Raw genomic sequence first — 12593 nt, 5'->3', positions numbered from 1 at the left:
AGGCGACAGATATTTTGTTGGTGTGACAATAAATTGGATCCCAAGTTTCACTGTATCTCTGTATTGAACCACTAACCTCAAAAGAGACCAGCAGGGTCAACCAAAATTTCAAACATTAACTACTGAGAATTCCCATAGTCTGTTCCTTTTGGAACCCTGTTATCTGTTAGCCCCCTCTCCAACCTTGGCAAAATGGGAATCTTTTTTAAATGAGCTAGCTAACTATGAGATGCATATCCTTCAGAAACACAGCTTGAATTGTTTTCTTTCATGAAACTTGATACAGTTAGCCTTTCCTGAAACACAAAATACCTCCTAGGGGATTTAAATTTGTGGTACCCTTGTCCACATCAGCCATGTGGTCTTCCACCATGTACATTTGGAATATTGCCTGGGCATCCGGACACACTCAAAAGAAACGGCCGTGTTATTGCCATCCCACAGCCAATCACTCACAGTGGGTTTTCAGAGAATTAGAGGGCATCTGAGAGGTGGAAGGTCCCTATAAGGGGACCCAGACGGTGGAAACGTAAATGATTCTCTCAAAGTCGTAGAACTAGTTTTTTAATCTTGAGGTGTAGCTCCACAACTGACCACAACGTCTTTCCCTACAGTTAAGTACAGAATGTGCTCAGGGATTAAGAACTACCTTGTGAAAACTGCTGGAATAGAAACACAATGTTTGTATTACAGGATTAAATATAAGTGAATTCTTCATTTTTCCCTATTTTATATTCTCCGTTCTGCTGACGTAGATAAGAATTCACTGGGTAGCATAGCACACTTTGTTAAGCATGAGAACAAATGTAAGAGTTGTCAGTAAAATTGAACCAATATCTTAATTACATGTCCGCACCCAAAAAAATGATAGCACAATCTTTAGCAAAACCAAACATTTATTTTGAATTCTTATGAAATTACCACTTAAATAAGTTTTTAATTTAATATCAAATTTATCTCTGACCTCATTCCATTGTACATAAGGAGACTTTGCTGTAATGAGTGTTTGTCATACACAAAAAAAAAGGGAGGCAACAGTGACAGGAAGTTGTCTCATTCTCAGGCCTTGTTTTTCTTGGATGCTTTGGCTTAAAATCCAACAGCCAAATGTGGAAACTGTGAAAGCAAAGCAAACATTTTTATCACAGATGAACCATTCATTAGTCTTAAAATTTGGACACATTGATTCTGGCTTAATCTCTGGAAACTTACATGTTGACCAAAATATCCCATCACAAAGGTCTTAGAGTATCTTTCACAAAGTCTGAATTGGAAGAACTATTAGATCTCATTTCTTACAGCTCTTTACATGAGTCATTGATAAAGAGTGATCTGGCTTTTGTTTGAATGCCCCCAGTGACAGCAGACGCACTACCCATGAAGTGATTCATTCCATTTTGCAGACAAGTTCAAATCGTTAGCAATGTATTCAGCATTGCCCATTGGGCCTGGTTAAATTCTTTGGAGAAACATAAGCATAGAAAAAAAATATTTGTCCTTTTCTACATGACAATCTTACAAGTATTTGAAGATTGTTCTCAGGTCTCCTTTGGGTCTTCTCTTCTGCAAGCTGAACATATCCTAAGTTCTTCAGTGGTGCCACGTCACACCCTGACATAAATCACTGAGCGTCGAGTAACATGAATCATGGATTATAGATTATAGACTCTACAATCAGAATTGTAGAACTGGAAATCGGAGTAGCTAACATTTATGGGGTGTTTTTTAAGGATAAGGGTGCTAATCATTTCACACACATGATCTTTAAATCCTTACAACAACCTGGTGAGATATTACTATGTCCGTGGAGCTGAGAACGAGCTGTGAGAGATCACAGAATAAGGAGGTAGAACCCAGAACTGTCTGATCCCAGAATGTGGAATTTGATCTCATTTTACAAATGAAGAAACTGAGCCCCAGAGAAGGCAAGTGACTTGCCCGAAGGCCCTAGCCTGCAGTGAGTTAACAAGGACTCGAATTCAGACCCGCCTTCCAGAACAAGGCGCTTTTTGGGCCTCTCCGAGAAAGGAGGAGTCAGTTGGCAGGCTCCTAATCTGTTTTCCTACTTTGCTTTAGAAACCTGCTCTCCTCAGTTTTGTTGGACAAGCATTTGTTGGATCCGTACTGTGTGTCTAGAATGTGTATTTTAAATCAGAAGCAGGGGTGATACCAGTGTGACAGGGCTAGGTTTTGAGACTTTTGCATAACACAGCAGGAGGAACTCAACACATTCTGAGGCATTTATATGCTAAAACAGTGGTGCTGTTTATGTTTCTTGGCAATAAAATCATTTTAAAAATAAACTGCAAATACTTGTTCAGAAGCCAATGGATGATCTTCAGCATATTGCACTCATTTCAGAATCCATCCTGCGAGCTTAATCTTACTCTACTCAACTCTAAACCGTTATCGTATCATTTCCCCACTTAAACTTTTGGGAGCTTGGAGAATGATTCGAGTGGCTCTAGCCTACCCTTCATCCTTCCCTTTACCGACGACCCACTGAGCAAAGTTGCCTCATGCTTCTCTGGTTCTTGCTCACAACCTTCCCCTGCTTGGAATGTCTTTCGATTCCTTCCACTTAGCCAAATCCAACACAGCTTCAAAGTTCCCATTTTCCCTGACCTCCCCAAACTCATGACCTTTCCTTCCTCTCATTTGTCCAGCAGCTACTGCCAGGATTACTTACTCACTGCTTAAGAGATAGAGCTGTGCACATAAAAAGATCTAGTCCTTCTACATGGTGAAAGCCTTAGTTTCTCTGAACCCTCACACAGTACCCAGGACAGGGGCTTGCCTGCAGTAGACACAAAAAAGCTATTTTCTTCAGAAAGGTTAACTGTGGAATTAATTTTAATAAGTGGATGTCACTGAGTCCTCGTGCTTTGGAAAGCTTGAAATAAAATCTGATTATTATATTGAAATAAAAAATTGGAAGGAATTTATGAAAAACTGTCAGGAACTGAATTTTGGTAAATCAGTGTCTGAGGTAAGATCATTGTAATGTGCAGGAAGACAGGATTAGTACGTGCAGTTCCTTGAGATCTAGAGCTGCAATTCACTTAGATTTGTCTCTCCAGCTCTTGACACAAGAGCTCTGCCATATATTAGGTAATAGATTAAATGGGATTAATTAGTGAATGAATGATTAATTAGTAATAGAACCATCCAAGGATGAGATGGGTACTTTTGGGGAATGGTGAGTGCCCCAGCCCGAGAACTGCCTGGCATGATCTGGGCAACTAGTGGAGGAATGTCCTTTCCAACACTCAGGAGTCTGGTTCTCTGAAGTGTGTTAGGACATTTGATAATGATTAAAACGTCTTTCCGGATGGTTTACAAAAAAAAAAAAAGTCACCCCGAGATTTATCAGCTTTACAAGCTTAAATTCCTGCCTGTTTAATGGATATTTGGCTTTTCAAATGAAAGCTGTGTTCTACTGCTAAACAAATGTTCTGCTCAGCTGTGAGAGGATAAATCAGAATAGCCTATGGGGTGGGGAGCATCACTGTCCTCCAGGAGCAGCCCATAGCACACACAGGCTGGGTCTTTGGAGCCAGACACCAGTTCAAATTCCTCTTCCATTTATTAGCTTTATCATTTTGGATAAGTTACTCTTCATCTTTTTTTTTTTTTTAGATTCATGTATTCATTTTAGAGAAAGAAAGGGTGCAGTTGGGAAGGGCAGAGGGAGAGAGAGTCTCACACAGATCTCAGGACCCCAAGATCATGACCTGAGCCCAAACCAAGAGTTGGATGTTTAAATGACTGCACCACCCAGGCGCCCCATTCTTCATCCTTAAGACAGGGATGCTCACTCTTGTGCAGGGTTGTCATGAGGATAAAATCAGATAATGCTGTGGGACGCCTGGGTGGCTCAGTGGTTGAGCGTCTGCCTTCGGCTCAGGGCGTGATCCCAGAGTGCTGGGATCGAGTCCTACATCAGGCTCCCTGCATGCAGCCTGCTTCTCCCTCTGCCTCTCTCTCTGTCTCTCATGAATAAATAAATAAAATCTTTTTAAAAAATCAGATAATGCTGAAAAGCATCTAGCACAAAATCGGAAACTGTCAGCTTACGATAAATGATAACTATTATGCTTATGCATTCCTTCATGGTTGGCTAAACCCTCAGTAATAAGCTTTCCCGTTCATGTGGTGCTTTGCATTTTACAGTTTATAGAATGTAGTTACAGACATTATTACCTCATTTGGTCTTTGAAACAACCCAGTGAAGTAGAACAAAGATTGCCATTCTTATTTTACCAGTAAGAGAGGTCAAGGAACTTGCTTCCTTGAAACCTTGCAGCACGGCAGCTGGAATTCAGGTCTTCCCATTCCAGATCCATACCCATTGTTCCCCTTCACCTGCTGCTGCAGTGCCCAGTGTCAGGTGGGGTTCCTCAAATTTCCTCATTTATTCAGTAAATGCTTATTGCAACTCAAATAATTGAGCTGGATATTTGTCCTGTTTGTGGCATCCCTGGTTAATTAGCAAAGTGCTTGGCATATAGTAGTTGCTCAATAAATACTTGTGGAATGACTGGATGGATTAAAGTTTTTTGAGTCCTTTCACTAGATGGCTCTGCCACTGCCAAAGGGGTAAGAACACTTGTGGGAACTGAGGAGACTGACTATAGGGAGAAGCTGGTACAAGAGGAGACTGTCTACAGGCAACGTGGATGACTCTCCAAATAATTCTGCTGAGTAAAAGGAGCCAGACAGAACAGAAAATGTAAACCAATCTATTGGACAGAAGGCAGTTTGGTGGTTGCCTGGGGATGGAACAGGGTGGAGCAGGGAGGGAATAGTCTCAAAGAGGCAGAAGAATACGTGGTTGGCAATGGATATGGTCATTATCTTGACTGTGGTGATGGTTTCGTGGGCATATAATTATGTTTAAATGTATCCAATTGTATATTTGAAATAATGTGTGTCGTAGCCAGCTATGCCTCTGTAAAGCTCTTTGACGTGGAAAAGGAAGAAGTAGAGGAAAGAGAAGAAATGAGGAAAAGGAGAAGAGGCAGGCTCTCTCTGTTTTGCCTCTGCAAACACTAATGCCAAGGCCCAGGATGAGGCTGCTTCTCTACCCCTTTAGTGATCAGTACCTACGCGTGCCAGGTGGAGACAGGATTGGCTTGGGACTCAGGAGGCCTAGCTCCTGTGTCATCTCTGCCACTCACAAAGGTATGGTGATGCCGGGCATCAGCCTGACCCCTGTCAGCCTCCACTTGCCATTTATAATCTGGCAGTATTTGTCTAGCCAACCTCAGCATCAAATGGGACCTACCCAAGGTGACGCACATCAGAGTCCTTGGTGAACTATGAGTGATGGCCAAAGGGAAGAGGGCAGTGGGGTGACAGGAACAAGGCCTGACCCTCTTTCTAGCCTAGTCATGACAGCAAACACTACATGGAGCAGAGATCCTCAGCAGCAGCTGCGTTGTTTGAGCTCCTTGTCCTTTGGCTAAGTGATCCCAGACTCCTAGAGTACTAGTGTTATGTCCACGAGCCATCATTTGTCAAGAGCTGTGTTCTAGATCCAGCTCTGCCGCAAGAACTCAGACAGTCATGGCTCTGCCCGGTGCGTCTATCAGATGAGACTGGTCCTGCTCGCCCCGTGCAGTCCTTCTGGCTCTTGCACTACAGGATCCTGTCACTTTTTTTTTTTAACTTTTTTTTTCAAGATTTTATTTATTTATTCATGATAAACAGAGAGAGAGAGAGAGAGAGAGAGAGAGAGAGGCAGAGACACAGGCAGAGAGAGAAGCAGGCTCCATGCAGGGAGCCCGACGTGGGACTCGATCCCGGGTCTCCAGGATCGCGCCCTGGGCCAAAGGCAGGCACTAAACCGCTGCGCCACCCAGGGATCCCCATGATCCTGTCACTTTTACATCAAACTGTTTGCCCATTTTGATGACTCCGGATGGGAGACATGTGGCCAGTGGCCATTATCACATTTCTGACCCTCAATGACTTTGAGGCCTCAGGAAAATGTAACCTTTACCACTTCTTCCCCAGCCCTCACTAACACACACATGCACACACACACACACGCACACACACACATTTTATTTTGTTCTCACAAACCCCAAGTCAACAAATACAGATATAACAGATATCTTCTTAAGTTCATTCACTCAACATCTATGACATTAGATTAAAAATCTTACCTCCCAGGAGGCTTGGTCATCAAAATATTTAGTCACATGAGCCGCCTTCCATATTTTGAGGCTTAAGACCAAACCTGTTAAATTTCATAATTACATGTTAAACATTTAAAACACAGCATTTGTTATCTCCAAGTTAATCAATATATCCTATGCCAATTCTGGTTATCTCAACCAAATTCCTTTTTCCTTCTATAGCCTGGAGACAGACACATTGAAGCCCTGGCCTTCCCTGGACCAGCTTTATTAATTCTATAGACATCTTTTAAAAGAAATTGGTGAGAGCAATTAGCTCCAAAGGATTTAGATTGTATTGAGAGGTATACGATAGCCACAGATCCGACACGCTTCCCAAGGTGGAACAGAAGAGCCCTGTCAGATGGTGCTTCTACCTGAAAGCTGATCCATTTAGAACACAGAGAGCTACCACAGAAAGCAACTCCAGGGCAGCCCAGGTGGCTCAGTGGTTTAGCGCCTGCCTTCGACCCAGGGCCTGATCCTGGAGACCAGGGTTCGAGTCCCACATTGGGCTCCCTGCATGGAGCCTGCTTCTCCCTCTGCCTCTCTCTCTCTGTGTGTGTGTTTGTGTGTGTGTGTGTGTGTGTGTGTGTGTGTGTGTGATGAATAAATAAATAAAATCTTTAATAAAAAAAAAAAAAGAAAGAAAGCAACTCCAGTTGGGTGCTCCTGTAGGCCCAGCGTCACTGGCTCCAATAAACTCTGACCTCAGCTCATGACTATTCACTTGAATAGTTAGGAAAATCATTTATAACAACTTACTTTTGTGCCTATTCTTCTTTTCACCCACCCAGCCTCTGCCCAGAGAGCTTGGCCCTGTGCATTCCTTCTGCTGCTCAAAGTCAGCTGAATTTCCCAGGATACGTGAAGAGATTGCTCACCTTTCGTATGAATCAGGGAAATGCCATTGATGGATTTTTATAGGTGTGTTTTTCATGGTGATCGGTCCGCTTGTATTAAATAGTATGATTAACAAGAGTAGGCGTGTACTTATTCACATTTTCCTTTTGTAATGCACACCTTCAACCGACACTGACATGTACAGTGCAACCAGCACACCTCATTTAGCTAGAATTATTCAGAAATGATCTCTAACACCTACACGAACTTTCCAGATAGCTGAGGCTTACTCACCACTGATGAAAATCCATCTAAAATAGACTATATTTTCTTGTCTTACGACAACACTAAACACAGACTTTTTTTTTTTTTAATCGGAGCCATTGCTAGGAACATCCATTTATGAAATGCGCTATATATAATGCAGAGAAAGTATGTAGCTGTTGAGGGCCGTTGGCTTCTATTAGCAGCCCAATCTTCCACGTTCTAGTGTTTGGCTTTCAGAATTTCTTTTTCTTCCGTTAGTCTGTCTGCTTTCACCTCCTACTTCTACCAGTGTGCCTTATCTCTAGAAACTTATGTCCCTTCTAACTTGCCATTTCTAATCTGCTCAAACTGGGAAACCCAATAACCATGCTTATAGGATTACTTCCTTTTTTTGTTTTGTTTTGTTCATAGGAATGTTTCTTATGTAAAAGTGTAGACAGGCCCAAAATCGGGGGGGCCTCCTGGAAAATAAAATGCTCAGCTTTAGGGAGTCAGTTTGGTGCTACCTTGGCTGCTTAGTGACCTCTTTCCCCCTTCCTTTGTTCATGTTCTTTTTATTCATCAGTGTTCTTCTGTTCAAAGCCACATATAAAGCGCAACTCTCATTGGTCTTAACTCTTAAAAGAACAATAGTCTATTCTCTTTCTTAACTCTAGGCAAGCACCAAAAAACAAAAACAAAAAACCCAAAAAACAAACAAAAAACCCCTCCCAGGTAGACAGTGCAAATCAGTGTCCTGTCACTCTGTGAATACTGGTGACAATGGTGACTGATGTCATAGGCCGGGGGAAGGTTGCCAGATAAAATACAGGATGCTCAGTTACTTTTGAATTTAAAAAACGGGTGCCTTGTATTTTTCACTTGCTAAATCCAGTAACCCTACTCAGGATCAGACTAGCCATCACCAAGAGAATGTAAACTTGTGGAGGGAGGCATCTGTCTCATCTGTATTTAACTAATCACCTCAAGGCCAGTCAGTATATTAGAGCAATTCTAGTCCATCTTGCTCTCTAAAATCACCCAGGCAATTACAAAAAGTACCTTCAGACATGTTTTGGAGTGGAAAAGAAGTCAAATGATTACCTACCATGGTCTTTCATTTTACAGAGAAGCCACACAAGGCCTAGAGAGAGTAAGTTGATGTGCCCAGGGCCATACACTCCTTTATGTCTGCTTATGCTGTTTTGTCTCTTATTTGGCATTCATTCCCTGCTTAGGGACACAATATATGAATGTCTCACCAATAACTGTTTGCTCATAGAATAAAAGTGAGCAGTTCTGGACAGAAATCATATTTTCACCTAGCATATAAATAAGACTGGCAAATTAGTAACTCCCTAAGGATCTTTGCTTTTGCAGGAGCAAAAGCATACTTCAATCCTCTATTTAAAGATTTTCACTGGTGTCCCATGTCTCAGAATGATCTGGCTCCTTATTAGCACTCTGTTCTCAACCCCTGCCACTCTCCCTTTCACTCTACCCATATCAGCCACACTGAGCATGCTTTGCTTGTGCCTCAGGGCCTTTGCACTTGCTATCTCTTTTCATGGAATGCTTTTCTGCCAAATAAATATATGGTGTGTCTCCTTCTCTCTCTCCATTCAGGTTTCTGCTTAAAGGTCAACTTATTAAATAAGTCTTCCCTTCCCCCCTTCAAAAAGAGCACCCCACCCTCACATTGATTCTGTGTTCCTCTACCCTGAGTTGTTTCTCTTCATAGCACTTACCATCACTGACATAGTAACTACTCTACTTATCTGTTTATATATTGTCCCCTCCCCCTCCACAAGGACATCAGCTCCATGAGATCACGGAACCTGTTATGTTCACTCTTGTTTCCCTACTGCTGAGGAGTAGTGCCTGGCTCATAGTAGATATTGAATAAATACTTGCTGAACAAAATAATAGTCTGAGTATTCTCAGGGAATGAAGGTAAACTTTTTGGCATAAAGGTTTCCTTGGCTTTCTGTACAAAATTGGGTGAAATCAGCAGCCCTGAGCTCAAGAGGTTGTCAAGTTGCCACTCACTCCTACTTATAACCTCCAGAAAGTCTCTTAATTTCCCTGGTTACAACATGTGACCTCTAAGATTTTCCTCTTTTTTTCTTTTTTCTTTTTTTAGATTTTATTTATTTGTCAGAGAGAGGGCACAAGCAGGGGGAGTGGCAGGCAGAGGGAGAAACAGGCTCCCTGCCTAATACAAGACTTGATGCCAGGACCCTGGGATCATGACCTGAGCCAAAGGCAGATGCTTAACTGACTGAGCCACCCAGGTGTCCTTCTGAGGGCATTTCTAATTCTGAAATGATGGGATTCTGTTTCTCTGGTTATTCAAGGTCTGAGCCCCTTTGCATCATTTGGCTAGAGCTGTGGGGACTCACAGGGAAGGAGATGGGCACATACTCATGTGGCCATGGGGCAGATGCTCTCTGGCCTCAGGTCCTGTGCCCTGGGCCATGGGCAAAAGAAGGTGGTCTCACACTTACCTGTCAAAGTACCAGCTATCAGACCTGAAGCCATGGCCAAGCTGAGTACCCCAGTGTCAATGAGCAACTGAAAGAAGACCCTAGAAATGACAAAGTGGGATATAGTCATATTCAGGCATCAGATTGTAGAGGTCATTGGGGTCAAACAGGACTGTTTGCATCAGCAGTGATGCTGTCAGGAAGGGCCATCAGAAGAACAAATGTCCTCTCCCGAGATAACACAGTCCCCTGTCATGTTCCTGCAAAACCGTACAGACATGGAGGAGAGAGTGGGGGTTACTCCAGGGTCCCCTTTGGCTGACTTCATTTCTCAGAACCTATGGGTGATGAACTTGACCAGGCGGCAGAAAACCCAGGTTCAAGTCCAAGGACTGTCACTAGCTGCATGATCCTGGGCAAGTCACTTAACTTCTCCGAGCCCTAAGTTCCTTCATTAGGCAATTGGAGATGCAAATTCTATTTCCATTAGGGCAAGGTTGCGTAGAGGATGGTTGTGAAGCTCATCTCCCCTTCCCCCTCCTGCTGGGCATACTTCCCTGTCCTCTCTCTTCAGGGCACCCCCAGGACTTCACTTTAAACTATGGAGTGGCCTGGGAGGAGCACATCTCTGTCACTTTGCAGTAAGCAAGGATTTCTTAAATAGGACACACAGACATGAAAGGAACAATGACAAACTGAACTGTATTAAAATTAAGAACTGCCATTCATCAAAAGATACCATTAAGAAGGTGAAATATAAGCCACAAAATGGGAGAAGGTAATCACAATACATTTATGTGACTCTATAAAAGTTCTATATCCGGAATTCCAACAAATCGATAAAAAGACAGAACCATGCAACAGAAAAATGGGCAAAAAAAAGAAGAAAGAAAGAAAGAAAGAAAGAGAGAAAGAAAGAAAGAAAGAAAGAAAGAAAAAGAAAGAAAGAAAGAAGGAAAGAGAGAAAGAAAGAAAGAAAGAAAGAAAGAAAGAAAGAAAGAAAGAAAGAAAGAAAGAAAGAAGAAAGAAAGAAAAGAAAGAAAAAGGACATTTCACAAGAGAAGATATTCAGATGTCCAAAAAGCATATCGCTTTTAAGTGCTCCGCTTAAATTGGTCATCGGGAAAATTAAAAGTAAAATGATATTTGATCCCTAAGTGGATAAACAAAAAGAAGGAAAATATGGGGTGTTGGAAAATATATAGGGTAAAGGGAAGTCTTAGGTGCCATGGATGATTGGACTGACACAAACTACAGTGGAAGATTGTAATATCCTCTAAAATGGACCATATGAATGCTGTGATCCAACAATTGGGCTTCTAGGCATTTACTGAACAGAAGAGCATTTGTATGTTTTTTTTCCCCTTAAGATTTTATTTGTTTGTTTGTTTATTTATTTGAGAGAGAGACAGAGAGCCTGAGCCTGAGAGGAGGAGAAGCAGGCTGCCCTGTGAGAACAGAGCCCAATGCAGGGCTCCATCCAAGGACCGTATCATGGCCTGAGCCAAAGGCAGACACTTAACTGAACGTGCCATCCAGGCACTCTGCATTTGTATGTTCTAAAAAAAAAAAGTGCTAGAATATTCATAGCAATACTAGAATGTTCATAATCGTTCCAAACTGGAAAGAACCCAAATGCTCATCAGTAATGGATAGATAAATTGTTCTGTATTCACACACTGAAACACTTATTTTAAATGTGTTTCTTAGATCCTGTATTTGTCTACATGGCACTCATTTACCACAGGGCCCAACTAACGGCCAAAACTGTTTACTGCTCTCCCTCTCTAGCAAGTCAGCTTTCATGGGAGTGTAAAATACATATTATAAACCCCTTTAACCACAAATTCTAACATACACTTTCACTTCCTGCCCAACTGGGGACTCCTGCCTCCCACCCCCACTACCCCACCCCTATCAACCTGAAGGCATAGTCTTAGTTCCCCCTCTCTGCTGGTCCCTGGGTATGATAAGGTCTTGTGGGGTATGATAAGGTCTTGTGGGGCCCTACGTGGTGTGCTGTGCCTCTCATCTCCAGGAGAACTATAACATTAAACTTTCCCTTCAATGACATGGACCTCTCCATGTCATCACTCAGTCACCTTTATGAAGTAAACCCAAGCACAATTCAACACTCTCGTCCAGTGAAAATGAACAGTCTAGGGGCACCTGGGTGGCTCATTTGGCTAAACATCTGTCTTTAGCTCAGATCATGATCTCAAGGTCCTGGGATCAAGGACCTAGTGAGGAGTCTGCTTCTCCCTCTCTCTCTACCCTCTCCCCCACTTGTGTTCTCTTGTGTTCTCTCTCTTGCTTGCTCTCTCTCACGTAAATAAAATCTTTAAAAAAAAAAAAAAAATGAACAATCTACAGAGATACTCAATGTGGGAGAGTCTCACAACTACAATGTAGAATAAAAGCCCAGCACACGAGAGCATAGACTCCCTGTGTGATTCCATGTACACGAAGGACAAAAGTAGGCAAAACTGATGGATAGTGTTAGAAGTCAGGTGCTGGTTGGGACATGAAGGAGTTCTGGGTGCTGGTTACAAGGGGATGTCAGAAAAATTCATCAACTGGCACCCTTATGATATCTGCACTTCTCTGGATATAGATTATACTACAAAAACTTTTTTTTTTTTAGTAATATTAAATGGTAGCATAGAAGCTAGGGTTGCCTGGGTGGCTCAATGGTTGAGTGTTTGCCTTTGGCTCAGGTTGTGATCCCGGGGTCCTGGGATCGAGTCCGACATCAGGCTCCCTACAGGGGAGTGCTAAGCAGCCCTCTGAGCCAGCTGTTAGTGTCCTGTTTCACAAATGAGGAGATCCAGGTTAG

At 42.5% G+C, this 12593-nt stretch overlaps 1 protein-coding gene across 2 annotated transcripts in view; it reads right to left on the bottom strand.

The window, feature by feature from the left end:
• Nucleotides 1-878: 878 nt before the first annotated feature.
• The window catches only part of LOC144314666 (RH-like protein), a 36418-nt gene continuing 24703 nt past the window's right edge, over nt 879-12593 (bottom strand). Inside the window, exons 8-10 of one of the 2 annotated variants that reach the window (XM_077899078.1) lie at nt 9779-9858; nt 6171-6244; nt 879-1116 (exon numbers count right to left, since the gene is read on the bottom strand). In XM_077899078.1, coding sequence (XP_077755204.1) covers nt 1090-1116; nt 6171-6244; nt 9779-9858 — 181 coding nt within the window. In that variant the 3' untranslated portion in view covers nt 879-1089. Of the gene's footprint in view, nt 1117-6169; nt 6245-9778; nt 9859-12593 lie in introns of those variants that run through there. The other variant, XR_013380513.1, reaches the window with a different exon arrangement.

Source organism: Canis aureus, chromosome 5, assembly GCF_053574225.1.
Source record: "Canis aureus isolate CA01 chromosome 5, VMU_Caureus_v.1.0, whole genome shotgun sequence".
In the NCBI taxonomy this organism is placed as follows: Eukaryota; Metazoa; Chordata; class Mammalia; order Carnivora; family Canidae; genus Canis; species Canis aureus.
This window is presented reverse-complemented; position numbering and strand designations above follow the sequence as displayed.